Source organism: Physella acuta, unplaced genomic scaffold, assembly GCF_028476545.2.
Source record: "Physella acuta isolate Inbredline_101_S28 unplaced genomic scaffold, ASM2847654v3 ptg000775l, whole genome shotgun sequence".
NCBI classification, from domain to species: domain Eukaryota; kingdom Metazoa; phylum Mollusca; class Gastropoda; family Physidae; genus Physella; species Physella acuta.
In genome coordinates, this window is record NW_026732293.1 from 229,083 (window position 1) to 248,435 (window position 19,353).

Sequence of the window (19,353 nt, forward strand, 5' to 3'; positions counted from 1 at the left end):
ATCTTGACCTGGATTTGCTACAAATGTCAGTACAAAACTAGAAACAGAGTCTAACACTTAGCAGTAGCCATGTCTATTTTTTTTCGCAATGAATTGACTACTATAATTACTACAAGATAAACAACTCTTGCCAGTTTGACTGAAATGTGACATCATGTCAGCGGGACCTCTTGTAAAAATAATGAGTGCGTTGCAAAACAGCGTGTTTTTTTTCCCAAACACAATTATCCCTCGCTGCCTCGCGGTTCATTTATCACGACTTCATGCGGACAGACACACAGATAAAAGTATATATTTTCTATATAAATTCCATTTCGTTCGGGGGGAGAGGCACCCCCCCCCCCACCCCGAAATTTTGCTGGCGTCGCAATTTTTCACTTATAATCGGCGGTTCTAGTCCTTATGACTCAGACTGCACATATATTAACCAATAGGGTCTTCTATTTTATCTATCGTTTATGGGGATGGTCTCCCATTAGTTTAACGTTTATTATTAATTATTAATCTATCCCATCTTCTCTCTCTCCCCTCCCACAAAGTCGATTTGAGTCGGTGCACGTGTGTATGGACGTGTTGATGGATGACTCTTAGCCATATTTTTAAGCGTTAAACTACGAGATAGTCTTGTTTAATTCCCTTAGACGGGGTGTGTGCCCTTCCCATAACAACTGAGGGAGCTGCTCATCACAGCTCATATAGCGTGATCCTTGGCTGTACGCCAGCAACAGTGTAAGATCAACACACACTGATAGGGACCGTGCACAGGTTAGGCCAATAACTTCACCTATACAAAAGCGGCATTACATCACTTGAGTTTAAAATGTATTTTTTAAAAAAAAGCTGTTGATAATTATTATAAAGCATAAAGAATCTAGTCCCACACATTCATTGGCACTACAGTGTTTTTTTTAAATCAAAGGTAGGCAACCTCATGTTTCACTAATGATATACTTTTTTTTCACTGAAATGTATTTGGGAGACTTCTTGAGATTCTAATTGATTTACTATGTCCTAGCAAAGGAAATTTTCATCTTTTTACTGTAAGCTTTTATGTACATTTTATTATTCGTTATAAAAGTTGCTCATTAAGTTTGTAGAGTTTTAATGCAACATAAATTTTCATGGAGGTGAAGAAAACATCAGTTTTTATGAGTACCAACAGTGTAGTTAAGGTCTTTACAACACAGAAATAACAGAATATACATATAAATAATCAGACTTTACACCAAAAAGAATAATCACATGTTAGTTTATTGCACCAAAGGAATGATTAAAAATCAAATTTATTAACATAAACAGGCAAAACTTAGTAAAAAATCTTTTAAATAATTTAATTATAGTACACAAAGAAATTGTTGTGACATCATAAAATTATGATCTCATATGTAGTTCTTAAAAACAGACATTACCCAAATACTAAAAGAGATATTTTACAGTGAACAAACACATTAAAACTGAAACATTAATATTACGGAAGACAGGCTTTTACATATGTCCAAACTGATGTTCACTGAGTGACAGAAGAGTGACACTACCCACAAACAATAAATAACAATATGACAAAGTCAGATCTAAAAAAAATATTAGCGATGTAAAAATAATACTTTATTTTATACATCAAACCAATCCTAATATTCTCACTTACATTTTTATCTGCTAAAAATGGCTTTTCTTAATTATATAAACCCTATTTTATAACTATTAAATACTACAATACTATTTTCTCTCAGATTATCGCTATCAATCATAATTAAACTGTGTACATTTTCTTGATTAACCTTTCTCAATTTATTTTAACATGGCTTTAGCAGTATACTCATGGGGCACAGTTGGTAGGATACAGTTAATGAGATCGGCTTAAACTTGCTTGCCTGGTTAGTTAATGTAGGATTCCAATTTCCCAGATTGGCCTAATGTAACACACTGGTCTAATATAATAATACACAAGTTTCAGTCTTTTAATACATTGTGTAAATGCTAGGTAAAACAGGCAGCATGGTAAGAAAAGAATGTAAAAAATAAATAAATAAAAAAGCAATGGATTAAAGAAATGCAGGTTACATGGCATCAAAATGGAATCGTTGAGCCTCTTGGAGCTTTTCTTTCTTGTCTTCAATCTGAAATCATTTTTAATGAACCAGTTTCTCACTATGATTTCTTATTATTGACATTAAAAGTTCATAAAACAATAAAACTTATCTAGAAAGTGAAAGCCACCCACATATGTTAACTTAACAAAGTGACCTTTAATTCAGTGATGAAATGAAAAAGTTCAAACAAGTCCTGTTTAATAAGGTACTTTTAGTAGTACAGACAATTTTGCTTGAAGTATTAGAAAAATAATAATACTGAATTAAAAATGAATTTGAAACATTAAAATAAATTTTGTAGTCTGAAATAATTTAAATGGAGCTTACCCGTTCTCGCCATTGTAGCAAGCCAACAATGGCAGCAATAAAGGCACATGTTCCTAGCAGGGAGGCTCCAGTCAACAATACAAGTCGACTTGGTGTAACATACAGTTCATGTTTCCAGCTAGAAACAGAAAAAATGTTACACATTTAGGATATTCAACGAGACTTAAATCTATTTGAAAATATAGGGAATATGAGCTTTTCAAAAATAGTAAGAGTGTAGGTGTAAGGACATGAAAGTATTTTAAAAGAATACAAGGGAGACAAACCTGTTTGGGTTATCTACAGGGTAAGGTAAAACAATGACTTGCGAATTGGGAATAATAGTTGACCAGGAATGTTTTCTTGGACTCTGCAATCATGAATTAAATATTTAGATTATGACTAGTAAATGAAAGACTGTGAACATATCTGAATACTAACATGAACATTTGTTGCTGCCAGTCACAAACCTTGTTTGGTGGATACGGAATACCAATTTGTAGGTCATCAACAAAATTTGGAGTCTGGCCAAGACCAAATAAGATAAAGGGGAGCTGCAGTGAAAAGTATGCAGACTGACACAATTGAGAAGCTGTGGATTAATATATGAATGACATGCTATAAATCTTGGGTTTGATTGTTAAGAAAATAATTTTGTCATTTTTAACAGTAATTACAAATAGGTTAAAAGCTAACAATCATTTTTTTTCACATAGTTCTAAGGGGGGGGGGGAGTTAGAAATTGTCCAAAACTTCAACCCACCTACTCCAATCTGGTCATCTCCTGTTGGTGTTGTACTGACAAATTTTGCAGTAGGTCCTACCTGATTCACACCATATGGCTAAAATATAGAGTAAAGGACAATGTTTAAACTGTAACAGTCTAACCATAAGGTTTGTAACTTAACTTAAAAAATAAATATGTTGCTCTCTAGTTAAAAAAAATCAGTTAAACTATAAAAAAAATACTCACTGAATGTCCATTAGGACAGTTATCTTGACACAGCCCACTTACGACTTAAAAACAAAAAGAATACAGTTTTAAATATCCTTAAAATATAATAAAAAATGTACCATAAAAATAGTTTAGCTAGATGGCTATTCAATAACATAAATTTGTGTTTCAGTCTAATTTTATAAAACCCAGATTTACCTAACACTTTTAGAAAACTGGCATCCCCAGTGAAGTCTTGTTCTATAGCTCTGATAACTAATGTCCCATCTTTAATTTCTGTTAGGAGAATATCTAATACACCCTGTTGTGAAGATAGATAGCAGTAAAAAAATCTGATCTGCACTCATGTGAAATGAGCAATAAAAAAAGAAATGTACTTTCCTGTATAAACCAGAAAAAAAAAAGTATGATGAGATTGTGCTATAACTCACATTTTCTAATAGGTCATAAAAAGCCACCACAACAGGATTATACTTCTCAAGTGGGTGTTTGTAGTCAATAGACAGAGACCTTGAGAAATGTTCACATGATGTCCTACATTCTTCATTGTAGATGATAAATGCTGATTTGTTATTTTGACTGTCAAAATAAGTATAAAAAAAAATACTGTTAGTAGCTAATTTAGTTCAATCATGTTTAAAATCAAATAAATCATTAATAAATATTTTAAAAAATACTGTTGGTAGCTAATTTGGTTCAATCATTTTTAAAATCAATAAATCATTAAAAACTAATTTAATGACCATTTAAAAAAAGCAAGACTTATTATTCTTTAAGATTTGAATATTCTATAGGAATAGAGGTAACACATGTTACTTATAACATAACTTATAAAGCAGGAATCATATTTAATGATTCATCTGCTTGAACAAGTTTTGTACCAGCAAGGCTTTTATTAAGCTTAGTATCTCTGTCAGATGAGTATGATAATACAGTTTAAACAATTAAAAATGCATAATTTACTTTTTGGAATCAGACATCACTGCCACTGCATCAGGAAACCCATCAAGATTGAAGTCTCCAAACCTCAGAGCTATTGGTAAGGACAGCCATGGAAATGGATTTGTTGTGGAAAAAGAAGTCACTCTGTCATTATCCACTTTAAAGTTCACATCTAGCTTGAACCAGCTGCCTTCAGTAGCTTTGTTAGATGTCTAATAAAGTAGAATTTTAAACTTTAAGGGCATGGGCGGGTGTACTTTTCGTCATAAATCCACTAAATCATCGATTTCCCACTTTTACTTGATCTATACAGAATAACCATCGTTGAATCTAAAAATGACATTGTTATGACCCTAAAATTAGTATTTAATTATGAAAAACCGGGTTCAATGTAGTGTGTACAGGGGCTTTTGTTTTATTTTTTAGTAAAAATAGCAATTTTTCGACCTAGAAAAGTACTATTAGGCTTCGCGGAAACCTAATGTGTTTCATATCAATGGAAAGGCCGTGACCTCCTTTCTTTATTTGTTCTAAAATTAAATGACCAATCAAAATACCTATTTTAATGTGATTATTTTTCTACGTCATAAAGTTGTTTATTTTACTCAGTCGGGTTTTTCCGGTATGCAAATTTTTGACCTCAATTTTTTCATTGGCATACGGCGGCGGAAGCTAGTTAGCGATTGGTCGTTTCGCTTCGTAAGTAAACATTCCCTTAGTTTCAGCGCGTTGCTAAGTTTGATCTAGTTTTGTTTCTCTAAGCTTCTGTAAAATACTTACATTATTTTAACATATAATTATTTCAATTAAATATACTATTAACAGTTTAGATTAGTTTGTGTGAATTATCATAAGCAGTGAGGCGATTTAATTTGTTTCTCTTTCGATAATGCGTAGAACAAAACACTCGCTAAAAATAGATACACTACACACATCTAACTAATTTACTAAAGCTAGGGCACGTCCGAATGCAACTGATTGCAGCTACCTCCACTCAATCTAGCACTATTCAGACAAGCACTGGTGCAGATGTAATATGCACATTTACTAAGAAACTGCGGCAATGTAAGACACAGTTTTTACATACAGAAGAAAGCACTGTTACATCTCGTACTGGTAGTACTAATTGTAAACCACAGCCATGCAGAATTATTGTCGACTGTGATTTGCTTCTTGATGTTACCAATACATGTGATGTAGTGGCTACTATTGATGAAAAAAGTGTAAAGGGTTTGCTTCAAGCATGGTGTGGCAGTAATAAAAATGTTGTAAACCGTAAGTATACAACTGCAAAAGAATCCAGAACAAGGCCTTTCACAATAAACAAAGACATCGTCTTATCATAATTGGCTTTAGACATGAGACCATGCAAAATATACTTCTGTTTCTGCGATAGCATAATTCAATTTTGGGCCCAGGCATGCTATGGCATTGCTGTCAAAAGAAGGAAACCATAGTCGAAGACTCAGTGAAGGACGCGAAAAAAGACGCCATGACAACAGCTTTACTACAACTCTAGGTAAAACAAAGAGCGCCAGAAAAAAATAAAACTAACAGCCGAACAAGCTCAGAAGGAATATATTCAGCAGCACCAAACTTCAGGCTATAAATGTGGTCGATTTTAGTGACATACAGCGATAAATTTTCATTTTTTGCAACTTTTTGTTAGTTTTTTGCGTTTTTCTCAGTTTGATGTTTTTTTGTACAATTGTTGAAATAACTTTGTTAATAATTATCAGAACTGAACTAAATTTGCTCCAGTTACTCTTTATATATGTTCAAATAAAACTGATAGAACACTTTTGGAATTTTTGTAAAAAAAATTTTTTGTTGTTGAAATAGTGAAAAAATTAGACGAAATAATGAAATTTTTACAGTGATGTTTGAAAAAAAAAAGTAAAAAAAAAACTATTTTCTTTTTTGAAAATGTAATCTATCAGAAGTCTTAAACACATGTGTCTGCAGACTATATTAAGTTTTCATGAAATTTGTACAAACCATTTTTGAGTTATTTCCATTTAAAAATCGTCAATAAAATCCAATATGGCCGCCGTCACCATGGCAACGCAAGATTTAAAAAATTAAAAAATATATTTTTATGCTTAACTCTTTGAGTTATAACTATTAGCCAAGTATTACATCTTTAGACTCGGAAATAAGAAAGTTGGTACTCATCACCCGCCCATGCCCTTAACAGACAATTTCATTCAATGTAGAAAAAGAAATCAATATACCTTTGGAGAATGTGGTAAAAATGTTAGCATTACCCCAAACAAGTAAAATATGCTGGTATAAAGGTGTTAGTATTTGGCCAATTTATAAGATGGTGTAAAGGTATTAGTATTATCTTGTACTGGTATGTAGAATGGTGTAAAGGTATTAGTACTACTTGAACCAGGTATGTAGAGTGGTGTAAAGGTGTTAGTATTACCTTGACAAGGTATGTAGGGTGGTGTAAAGGTGTTAGTATTGCTTTGACCAGGTATGTAGAGTGGTGTGTAAAGGTGTTAGTATTACTTTGGCCAGGTATGTAGAGTGGTGTAAAGGTGTTAGTATTGCTTTGACCAGGTATGTAGAGTGGTTTAAAGGTGTAAGTACTACTTTGACCAGGTATGTAGGATGGTGTAAAGGTGTTAGTATTACTTTGACCAGGTATGTAGAGTGGTGTAAAGGTATTACCTTGTTGTGTGACCACACATAGACAACACTCTGTGTACACTGTTCATCCAAACATCCAGGCAACACTATATTGATTTCATGATTCCCATCTAATCAAAATTAAAACATATTTTAATTCTCACACAGTTTATAGATTTATTATGAAAATAATATAAATATAATATTAATAATTTAAAAAAAAATCAAATAAATCAGGTTTATAATGTGATAATATAAAATTAGGAAAAAAAAACTTACTTAAATCAACAAATGAGGCTTGACCAACAACTTTCAAATCATCAGGAGCCTGTACACTTTCTGTGTAAGTCAAGTTTCCCATCTGTTAACAAAGAGATTTTTAAAGTTTAGAAACCAACTCAATGTTGTATACATGTTTAAGTCTATAAACCAAAATCTTTAAAGAATGATAAAGATGCTCAGGGATCAAATAATTAACTATATAGACAATTTTAGAAATTAATACTGCCATTATAAGCAAAAAGTGGTTTCTTTGTAAGAAAATAAAAAGCTTTCTTAATAATTTATATACAGACATAATAAACAAAAAAAAACTAACTTCATTAAGCCAAAACTCAAATGAAACAACTTTATTAACTTCTGAAACAACACAAAGATCTGAAAAAGAAGTTATTGCAAACCATCAGCACATTAGAAGATTGTGGGATATCAGAATGTAGCAATGTTTGATTCTGTTAAAGTTAACACTGTAAATAATATAAAATTGTGCCATCTGCTCCCTTCCAACTCCTAAGGGAGCATATCACAGGTACCACCCTTGAACAATGATTCTATGTCATTCCGATTATCTTGGATAACTGATCTTTGCACATAATAAAAATCTAGAAAAATAAAAATGGTTGAATACAACATTACCTGCAAACAGATCACCATTTAAATCAAGGAAGGCACTTGCTTGTGGTATTTTAAGGGGAGGTAAATAAGTTGTGTTATTTTCTTGGTAATAGAAAACACTGTAAGTCTTGTTATCCCTAGAAAGTACAATAACGTATTATGGTGTTAAATTATGTAAAAAAAAAAAAGAAAAAGAGCATTGCAAATGTGGACGAAAAATATAGCACCCCTTTTAATTGACTTAACTCACAAACTGATGAGATAGTGTTTAAGAATGCATTGATAATAAATTCTCTTACTTAAATGTCCACAGAGCTCTTTTACCATCTACAGTTTCACCAAACAAGTCAGGCACCATATCTCCATCACCACTGTAAAAATATTAAAGTGATTCAGTACATTTGGTTTGAATTAATAAAAAATCTAGTGTAGTAAAATCTTGAAATTCTTAATATTTAAGTTGATAAACTAATATCATGTGAAGCCACAGAAACATCAGTGATGAGATAAAAGCTTGCTTACTCTATGACGACTGGTTGGTCTCTGAAAGTTTCATTGATTTTTAAAAATGGCTGTCCTGAAAAAGTATTGTATTATGAATCAGACAAAGCTTAATCTGGCTAAATATATTTAAAAAAAAGTGTTAACAATATTTTCAAGGAACATTAAAAAAAATAAGAACCTGAAGTGTCCTTTCCATCATGGATTTCTACTGTAACAGCAGTTCCACCTACTTCAGATGTCCTCATAATTAGTACATCCAACTGGGAGTCTCTGTTAAAATCCCCAGGAACAATACTTGTGATAACCAAGTCATTTTTATTACCATTAATGAATGGTCTGTTATTAAATTTTGTACCATCCCGTCTAATGTCAATATCAGCTTCTAGTACGTAAACTGACTTGCCTGCAACAAACATTTTTTAATTTTGAGATAATGAATTGTAAGTAATATCAGATGTAAGACCTACGGCTAATTGGTTGTCATTGGTAACAATCAATTAATAGCTGTTCCTTGTTAGTTCATAAGCTTAGTTCATAATAAAACAAATTATTAAAAGTAAATTTAGTGTAATACTTTTAGTTATTTTTTTAAAATGTTCTTTTTTGTGGGGATTATATAGAAGGCTTACAAATAAATTATCACTAAGATTTAAGGAAATATACATATAGAAGTGATTGAGCCACCTTTTTAAAACTATTATTTATGTCAGCTCAGTTTACGAAGCTATAGGCCTACAGTAAAGGCTATATTCCCAAGAAGTGGAAGAATTAATTTACATATACACATTCTATCTACTTAGGATACCACTATTAATTACTTTATTGTTTCCCCCAAACTTTTAAAAGAAAATTTTACCCCACACCCACTCCTTCTTTTACTTTGTCAGCGTTCTTAGTTTTAATGTTGGAAGAGATTCCCTCCAACACAATTAGGTATATGTGTCAACTTGTTATACGCTATAAAGGTTGTTGACTCTTTTTGTATTTGCTTCCATAGCCATAGTCTTTGTCCAACCAAAAACAAACTACAAGGCAGCAGTTATTTGATTTTAGAGTTGTCTCTCCTGGAAGAGTGGCTGTCCCCAGCTATCGAGCCTCATCAGTCTGGGGGTTGTAATTCGGGAGTTATCGGTTCAGTAACCATGAGCTTAACCAACCCAACAACGCCAACCTCGTAGTAAAATTTAGGCTAAGGCCTACATACTTTACTTTTATTTAAATCTAGGGCCTAATTAAAATGATAATGAAGGGAGTTTAATGCAACAAGCCCGCCAGTAGGTTGAGGCAAAGCTGGGGGTTCATTCTTGAAATATCGTCTATTTAACTATACTATTTTTTATTTTTACTCGATTTTTAGAGTCGACTACTATAGACTTAGAACTCAGTTATCTTCTAGTACAATACTAAATTAAAATTACTATAGGCCTATACTATATAATATATAATGGCTCATTCTCACCATCTGGAGATAAAACAAAAAAGTCTGTAGCTTTGTTTGCATCAAGATCCCCAAAAGCAGAAATGATACCAAGTGGTTGTTTATCAAAAACTTCAGTAGTCACATCGGAAAGTGATCCATAAACAACAGTTTGCATTACCAGTATAATAAGTAAAACAAGAACAACAGTAGAGTTTGTTGAAGAAATCATTCTAGTAAATCTAGTTTGACTACTAGTTTGTAGATCTAATTTAGAGATCTTAATTCTTATTATCTGGTCTAATTCTGTCTTGAAGTCCTGAAATAGATTATATAATAATACTATATTACTATTATTACTAGCTAGACTGTTACTACTAGATCTAGACTCTAGATTAGATCAATTCTAGTGTGTAATCTAGGCAGTAAGTGACAAGAAGAAATCATGATTCATGATTAAATGATTACTATTTGTCACTATTTGATTAGGCCCCCCCCCCCCACCTCCTAAGTCCTAGTCTAGTCTAATTTTTTAAGTTAACAAAATAGACGACATAACTAAAGCAACTGCATTGAAATAACTGACGTCTTTTACTTTTACAATATAGTTAACTGTGGTCTATTTCTAGATTTCTAGATCTAGAATCTAGATCTAAATTACTAGATCTAGATCAAAACCTTAGTGATGTGACTACCACTACTAACAGTAAACACAGAAGAACAGTTGTTGTATCGTAATTCTATTTTTGACAAAAATATGTCAATCGGTTACACTATAAAGTATCGATACCACAGTTTTGGCCATAGATACTGAGTTTCCACAAGGAAAAATCCAAATGCGCTTAATCCAATTTTCTAAACATAGATCCAGTTCTCATATGTCAATTCTGACCTTACATAATTAATGACCCTAACCCTAACCGTAATTTTGTTATAGTATGTGATGAGGGGGAGGGGGGTTCAGATGGCGTGACATTACACTTTTGCATTATAAAAAAGCAATGTTAGAAAACGAGTTCTAGTCGTTATTTCGCGTTTAAGATAACTATTTTAATAAACTGTAATATGAATTGACTAAAATACTTATGTTGACAGAGGTCATCCATTAAATGACGTCACGCTTTTTGAAGATCTTTCCCCCCCCCCCCTCCCCTCCGGCACACATCGACACAAAAAGCCAGACCCCACCCCCTAAAATGACGTCACACCTCAGCCTACAACCCCCCCCCCCTCAAAATTGCAGTTGAGTTTTTTTTTAAAACATCGATATTTTTCCGAAACCTTGTCTGAGCTCTGTCAACATAGAGTATTTTAATCAATTCCTATTACAATTTATTAAAAAAGTTTTCTAAAACGCAAAATAAGGGCTAAAACTCGTTATCTAACATTGCTTTTTTATAATACAAAAGTGTGACATCACACCATCTGAACCCCTCCCCCTCATCACACACCGTCACAAAATTACGGACCCCCCCCCCCCCCTCCTCCCTACGAGTGTGACGTCATTTATGGACGACCCCTGACAAAGTTCAGACAAGATTTAGGAAAAAATATTGATGCTTTAAGAGAAATTGAACTGAAATTTTGAGGATGGGGGGGGGGGGGGTTCTAGACTGAGGTCTGACGTTATTTTAGGGGAGGGGGTTCTGGCTTTTTGTGACGATGTGTGACGGAGGGGAGGGAGGGGGAGGTAAACATCGTCAAAAAAAGCGTGACTTCATTTATGGATGACCCATAAAAATACTAAATCTGGCTATGCCTCTGCTTAGTACATTTTAAATTAAAATTTATTCCTGATGTTTCCGAATAGCCTAGATCTAGATCTAGAATCTAGTAATTCGCTAGGCCCTATGATGTTATATTTAGGAAAATTGTAGACTAGATCTATTCTTTTTAAAATTTAATTTTAGTCTTACAGTTAATACTAAGAGTGAATAAAAGAAGAGAATCAGTAAATGAAATTTGTAAAGCATTTCTGCTCCTCATTTTTTTTAAAAACACACATGTAGCTTGTAGATCTAGATCTAGGTCAAATTAAAATGTTTTCGGTTTTTATTACGACCGTGTATTGTATGTACACTGCACCACGCGCATCGAATGACATGTCATGACAGTAATTTCGCTTTGGGTTATAGAGTAGTCTTATACAGATCTGCTACAGCTAGGGCTTAGTTAGACTGTCAGTTTTTTTTTCTCTTTAAAATCTATTAAGGGTCTTAAAGGAAATTAATAGAGCCAAATTAATACGAGCTTTAAAGTCTTTAAAATCTGAAAAATAGTCCCAATCCTTATTGTTAGTTTTAGCCTACTGCATTTTCTGTGACTTAGTTGATAGTTATTACTAAAATTACCATGACATTGCCATGACAACGAACTATTGCTAGTGAGGCCCAGTTACTAGTCTAGAAAATATGGAAAAAGACAATGTTCTTAATCTTATCTTATACTTATCACAAATAAAAAATGTTAGATCTATGTTTTAAACCTATAATTCCCATCAATTCCAAACTAGCATTTTAAAATAGATCTAATCTAGATCAGTGGTTCCCAACCTTTTTCGAGTGGCGACCCCCTTTTATAAAAAGTAAGTGACCCGCGACCCCCATAGAATTAAAAAGCCGAAATTAGTATGGAAATTAATAAGCACTAAAATAAGATTTTCTAGTAGACTTTCAATATGAAGTACTCTTGATAACTGTTTTAATAGCATGAGTAAAATTGCATACTATTCACTAAACCTTCGTGGTTAACTTTTTAATTACATTTTTTTTGTTAACGCCAACCTATGTCATTATAATTATCTTAATTTTGTTTTTAATCGAAGAATAGTGTTGAAAATGTATTCTCGAAAAGTCATTCAATCTTATGTTTGGGTACGAATGGTGAATACTACACCAAAATTGTGTCTGCCGTTTTTCATCTTACTCGGAATCATTCTGCAAATAAAAGAACTCATCTTGTAATTCAACGGGAATGCTGGCAACATCAAGGGAAGAAGAGAATAGGTAATGCGTAAATGCAGATTCTTCTTTTTTTCAGCTCAGAGAAATAGCGATGCAGTCCGTTTTCAAGAGATTCAAGATGCCCAGAAATCGCTTCTTTCGAAATTTTAAATAACTCAAATTTACAATATTTCCAAGATTTGTTTTCTTCGCCGATTTTGCAGTTTTGATAAAAGTACCCCGAGATTATCATGGAAAGTTATAATATCCGTTCATTTTACCTGAAGCTTCAGGTTAAGCTTATCTTGATGTTCGAACACATCTGCTAGGTATGGTACTCTCTCCAACCACCACTCTATGTCGTTTTAAGTATACCAAAAAGTCATGTTTCCTTTGCACTTCCAAGAACAATTTGATTTCAGATTTCAATAAAAAACACAATTTACAACATTTCGTTTGACAGCCAGCGTACTGTAGTGTAGAAGAGTAGAACCTCGTGATCTATATTAATGTTTTTTCTCAGTTCTTTGAAGGCTCCAGATTTTATATAATTTACGCCTTATACTAGCAATGAACTCTTGATGTCAATTGGTTAGGGTAGTGGTTAGGGAGCTAAATCTTTTTTGTTTTCTGAAAGCCCGATTTTGAGCTAAACATAGATGGCGTGTCATCCGTACAAACCCCCACAGCCGTTCTAACCCATTTTAATCATCCAGTTTCAAAAAGGTATTTATTTTCTCCATGTTATCTTCACAAAAGAGCAACTCTTCTTTGCTATCATCCGCATGAATATAGACACAGCAACTGCGAACACGAACTCACGTCTGTTAATTTATCAACTTGAAAAGCAAACAATGGTGAAAGCGTAATTTCAATAAAAATGTGTTATTTAACATTTAAGTACATGAAGCGTTTGGTGAGATTTTCTCCTATTGTTTTTTTTTTTTTTTTTGCTTGGCGTTTTCTATCGCGACTTCATTTGATGCTTGCACTAATGCTGGTGAAAACATCCTGTTCGATCAAGTCTCTGGCGTCTGCAACTAGCTTCTTACCGACGAAAGAACTCCATATATTTCCGGTGTGTTCCGAATGACTTGTCTCAAATGACGTTTTAGTTTTGAAGATTTCATAGATTCGTGACTGAGAACAACTTTGTACAGTGCGCTTTGTTTCTTCTCTATTACATTTCCAGTGATGTTAATGAAGCCGAATTTCAAAAATTCTTCTAAATATTTATGTTGTGTTTCAAATTACTAAGGTTTAGTATACCAGTTGGCGACCCCCCAGAAAGACCTTCGCGACCCCCAGGGGGGTCGCGACCCCCAGGTTGGGAACCCGTGATCTAGATCCTCTAGAATCAAATCTAGATTAGTAAAAAAAAAATTGCAATGTTTTTTGGTTTGTTGAAATGTCACAATTCAATATAATGATAAAAGAATTAAACATTAGAATTTAGATCTAGTAAAAGTACAAAAAATATAAATAATATAAAATAGATATTATAAACTATCAAAGTACTATCTACTAAAAATAACTAAAAACAATCTTAAAATTTCCTGAAAAAGCTAGAGATAAAAGTATTAGTACACTAGAAGTGAGTCTATGACTCCTTTCATTCTTTACTTCTCTAAAGACCACACTGCCATAGCAATTAGCATTGAGAAATTTTCAGTTTGTAATTAAGATAAGTTAGAATATAGTGTAATCCATAATTATCTACTTTATTCTTAATTGCAACATTGGATAAGATCATAAGATCAATCATCAAGGCAAACAAGTTTAGCACCATTATTTTCCCTACAAGTAGTAATTCTAGTAATAGTATTACATGCCAATATGCCAATATGTTATTCATCCAATGACTGCTTTTCTTTTAAATGTGCTTCTTTTTCCTGTTCACCTAAGGCAGCAGTTGTTTGATTTCAGAGTTTTCTCTCCTAGATGGGTTGCATTCACCAGTTAGTGAGCCTCATCCACCCAGGTGTCCAGGAGCTGAACTAAGAACATTCTGGTGAGCAGACATGCTCTCAACCACCCTACCATGTCATCTCCATCCAATGTAATGATAATCTGGATTGTTGAAATTTAATAGATCTTTAATAAACAGTATTTGTTGCTGAGGTGTGCTGCAATCATGGCTGGGTATTGCATTCATAACAAATTTCAGATAAAGATCATTTTTGGGACACTACTTATATTTGTTATATGTTTTATATTTGCATCAAGAAGTAATTCAATGTGTGTATATTTCCCTATATTGATGTGGCTTAGATCTGATGCTTGTGACATTTGGGAAGGTAAGGAAAATTGCTTTGTTAAATATAATTTTTTAGATCATGATGCTTTAATAATTTAGCTATTAATGGTTAATGGTTATTAAGTAGCCTATGTTTTATATTAATAGAGCAACTTGGATTTAACAATTGTAGTGCTTCTTGTTTTATTTTAATAAATCTATGATACAAAGTTTATATATATTGTATAAGACTAGATAATATATGGCCACATAGATATTTGCTGTCAATTTCGTCAACTATTTCATTTGCCTTCCTTTTGTGTATTATAAACACACAGATATACTATTACTTCTATGTACATCAACACTTTTATCGATTCATTATTGAAGAGGAGTATCATAAACATAGTTCTTATGCTATATTTTTGTGTAAAAACACTTATTATTTTTCTAGTACAATTCTAGTACTATTTATCAAATAGGGAATGCTGTATTCAGTTTTGGTACTTCATAAAATAAATTTTTGTTTTTAATTAGAAACAGATTTTAATTCATGGGGAGATTACAGTTGGTGGCAAAGAGCTTGTCTACTTGAAAAGTAAGTTTCAAATTTTTTCAAATTTACTTTTTTTGGTTTTTATTTTAGATGCAATTTTATCATTTAATTTAGGTCTATGTACTATTACTTTTTTAACTTTAACTTTTTTAAGTATTAATTTTATTTTTCAGGGATTGGAAGAATATGGATTATCTTTGTAAAGATGTTCGGCTTATGGGAAACTGGCCAGTTTGTTTTGATGAGCCGTACAGGCCCGTGAAAGATAATAAACCCTGTATTGTTTATTCATTTGGGTAGGTACACTTTAAACTTATCAAAGTGATTTCAGTTGATAGACATACATAATTTAATAATGATAAATAACTTAAATGTTTTTATATTATATACAAAGCAAGTTTTAATTGTGCTTGAATTTTAAAAAAATTACAGTGTTACTTATGGGTGTTCAAATGTAATACAAATAGCTATGCACTGGACAGGATATGTATGTTATATTTATATTATACTGAATAACAGCTTCCATAATGGTAAACTTTTTTCTTCTTCTTTATTTTCTCAACTTAATAGGCATTTTCTAAGTCTAAGTAATAATGATACCTCTGCAAACAATTATCTTTTTTTCTAGCTGTATCTTTAAGTTTTCTATTTTGCTTTTACACGGTAAACAAATCACCCTTGCAAAAAATTTCAGTATTGCCAATGACTTCCGCTTTGATGATGCTATGGCTATTTATAACTGCACTGTGTACTCCTTTGATCCCAGGTGAGTATATGCTTGCAACATCATTACAGTAAAATATTGTTTTAATCTTTTCTCTTATATCAGGTTATTTCAGTGATGTTTAAAATTTCAGTATGAATGTTGAAGATCACGTCAGAGGAAGTCATGTTCATTTTAAGAAGCTTGGTATTGGTGTTGAGGATAATCCAAATTTTATACCCCGCTTTGATGGATATGCAAAACCAGGTGACCACTGGAACATACAGAGCATGACATCTATCATGAAAATGCTTGGTCACACACCGGTAAGTTTAAGTCTCTTTACCTGATTTCAAATATATACAAGTTTAATTAAATATGATAAGAAGTTCCTTGAAATTAAAAACAAATACAACTACACTCAATGTTTGCTCACACAGCGGTAAATCTAAACCTCATTAATCTTAAAAAGTAATAATTACACAATTTACAACTATAAAGATGTTAAAAAAATAAAATGTCTTAGGTCTCATTTTTCAGCTTTTAAAAGCTATTTATTAAACATTAATAGCTTTGTTAATTTTTAACTTAAAACAAAAAATAAATTGAATGTTGCATTGAGACATGGCATAGAAATTTAGTATTTAATAATACTGAATGTTAGTATTTTATTTATTTATCACTAATTTTAACTGACCACTAATTGGCTTTGTTGTTGCTGAGCAAATAATAATCTCTGTTTTACCAGCAATCAATTAGCTTGCTAAAGATGGATGTAGAAAACAACGAATGGTCAATCTTAACGAACCTGCTTGATGCTGGCATCCTGCAGAAGCTGCCGCAGTTGCTTATAGAGTGGCATATTTTTAATGATAGTCCACCACACTCAAGGTAATTTTACTTGATCTTACACAACTCTTTAATTTTTTTTAGTTTACACGTTTTCCATGTTATTTAAATGTTTTAATAAAATAAGTTTAATAGATTATTGTTTTGATAAAACAATAAAAATTGGTATATTTATAAGATTGTATTAAAGTACAGAAAAAGTAATGATGTGTTTCATGGAATTTTCTTTATCATGTTTAGTAAAGTGATGAACAGCAGAAATTTTTGGTACATTTTCTAAATCTAATAGGTTACCAGCTAGTTAACAGCTAAGGCTAAGGGTTAACTGATGTTCAAATGTATGCAAGTTTAATTAAATTTGATAAAGAGTTATAATTAAAAATAAAACCAACTAAACAGAACAACTACACTTGAAGTTTGAAAATCCACTTCTTAGATTAATTTATTAACAACTTCATTTCAAAAGGGGGAGAACTGAATATTTAAAAAATATACTGATTTTCATATGAAAAGTAGGATACCTTTTTGAATTTTTTTTTGGGCATATTTTTATCAACAGGTATAAACAAATGCATGAAGACTATGAAAGAATGAAATCTGCCGGTTTTCTGAAATTTTGGATGCGCAATGAGGGCAGGGATCACTGGTTGCCAGCAATGGTAACACAAGCCGAAGTTACTTATATAAATTCTAAATTTAAATAAACTTATACTGTATTGAAAAATACTCATGTAACTGCTGTTTTCTACTTTGTATATGATCTCCACAGATTTTTAACAATACAAATCTGTATAGGATATTGTTGTAGGGAAGGTTTTTTGTAAAATAATTTAATTAAAAATGTAACAATATATTTTTGCTACTGTGTTAATTTTGTATGGTATTTTTCTTTTTTAAATGCTTTTAACTTTTTCTCCCATATATATATACACTTTTTATTTTGGTTTTTATGCATTCCATTTTTGAATATAGTATTGAATCCATTGATATTAGCAATTTTTTATACCTTTTTATTTATCTTTTATTAAAAAAAGAATTAAAACCACAATTCATAGTGATTTTTTTTTCTGCTTAAAATTGCTTGTGTGTGAATATGGTTCTGGTCTTAATTATTTTATTAATACAGATTTTATAATTTAAAGTTAATTTTTTCAAGGCCTGCAGTGTATGTTTTAGACAAATCTGTGCATTGGAATCATAATACCTGACATGGTGAGCATTTGTTAATGTCTACTTTTTACATGCTACATCTCATCAGTCTATTCATTGAGTCATTGAGTGTGTGGTACTATCCCAGGCTTGTTACTTGTTTGGTTATGGGTCTTTACGGGGGGGGGGGGGGGGGTCAGGGGTCATATAAGAGGACCTCTCTAAAATGAAGTCACCATTTAGCCTCCTCCCTTCCTTCAAATAAAAGTAATTGGAAGTCTTTTTTTTTTTTTTAAAAATAGCTTTGTTTTATTATTAAAATTGTTTTATTTTACAAGGGTTGATTTATCAGAAAGCATAGCTTGAATTACTACTGAACAGGTTTTTAAAAAAAAAAGACATTATTCTGTATGGTGCATTTGAAACTTCCAGTGGGTGTGGAAGAAGTAATGGGTATTATAAGAAGGCTAATAATTTCTATTTAAATTTAATATATTTTCTCGCGGGCCGGTGGACATGCACTGTTGGGGGGGGGGGGGGGGGGTTCCTGGAAAAGTTTACACCCCTGAACCATCCCTGAAAATTTGGGTCATGGAAAAAGTAACCCTCACCCCCGGACCAGTCACCTCTTTGAACACTTCCACCCCCCTCCCACTCCTGGACACAATAGAAAAAAAAATTATTTAGATAGAATATACCTGTGATCACTACCCTGGAAATTTTAAGTGCCCCCCCCCCCCCCCCCCCATCAAATGAAGTTTCAGGTGCTCCCAGCACAACGATGAATAAAAAAAAATATAAAAATATTTATAGTATTTAGCTCACTGCGTCGACTAAGCGATAGCGGGTACTTAAATCCTGTTACCTCCCCTATTGTTATCGAAAACAGTACGCATCAAGTTTTGGCGACTAATTTAATACCTAATTAGGTTAAAAATTATATATTCTTGCGTTGTCTTCTTGAAAATGTGAACGAAATCGTTACATTAGAAATGGGTCAAAACTGAGTTATAGAACTTGCCTCAAACAGACAGAAGGGCAGACTGACATAGACATTGTGAGCTAAATTAAAGCTTATAAAAACGTAGAGCAACGGGACCGCCGACAGAGGAGTGTGGACAATAGGCGCTAATTTTTTGATGGGAGCGCTTAGCTAATTACGTGATAAGTTAA

The 19,353-nt window shown here is 32.5% G+C and overlaps 2 protein-coding genes across 7 annotated transcripts; one reads left to right on the forward strand and one right to left on the reverse strand.

The window, feature by feature from the left end:
• Positions 1-1,232: 1,232 nt before the first annotated feature.
• LOC131950666 (T-cell immunomodulatory protein) lies at positions 1,233-10,507 on the reverse strand. Of its 2 annotated transcripts, none has more exons than XM_059312884.1 (18): positions 10,451-10,507; positions 9,788-10,064; positions 8,507-8,731; positions 8,347-8,401; positions 8,124-8,195; positions 7,846-7,961; positions 7,529-7,587; positions 7,210-7,291; positions 6,973-7,061; positions 4,315-4,505; positions 3,783-3,930; positions 3,550-3,652; positions 3,370-3,413; positions 3,160-3,238; positions 2,867-2,988; positions 2,684-2,766; positions 2,418-2,535; positions 1,233-2,117 (listed from the first exon to the last, which is right to left on the reverse strand). In XM_059312884.1, exons 2-18 carry the CDS (start codon positions 9,975-9,977, stop codon positions 2,058-2,060), a joined length of 1,836 nt encoding a protein of 611 aa, XP_059168867.1. In that variant the 5' UTR covers positions 9,978-10,064; positions 10,451-10,507; the 3' UTR covers positions 1,233-2,057. The 2 variants fall into 2 exon arrangements, with proteins under 2 accessions (XP_059168867.1, XP_059168866.1); XM_059312883.1 differs by having other exon boundaries at positions 10,424-10,473.
• A 1,260-nt stretch (positions 10,508-11,767) lies between these two features.
• Positions 11,768-18,068, forward strand: LOC131950675 (uncharacterized). 5 transcript variants are annotated; one of them, XM_059312895.1, is made up of 8 exons: positions 11,768-11,858; positions 14,593-14,984; positions 15,461-15,521; positions 15,653-15,775; positions 16,174-16,245; positions 16,337-16,508; positions 16,931-17,073; positions 17,591-18,068. In XM_059312895.1, the coding sequence occupies exons 2-8, from the start codon at positions 14,822-14,824 to the stop codon at positions 17,733-17,735; spliced, it is 879 nt and encodes a 292-aa protein (XP_059168878.1). In that variant the 5' UTR covers positions 11,768-11,858; positions 14,593-14,821; the 3' UTR covers positions 17,736-18,068. The 5 variants fall into 5 exon arrangements, with proteins under 5 accessions (XP_059168878.1, XP_059168879.1, XP_059168880.1 ...); XM_059312896.1 differs by having other exon boundaries at positions 14,600-14,984; XM_059312897.1 differs by having other exon boundaries at positions 14,614-14,984.
• The last annotated feature ends 1,285 nt before the right edge of the window (positions 18,069-19,353 follow it).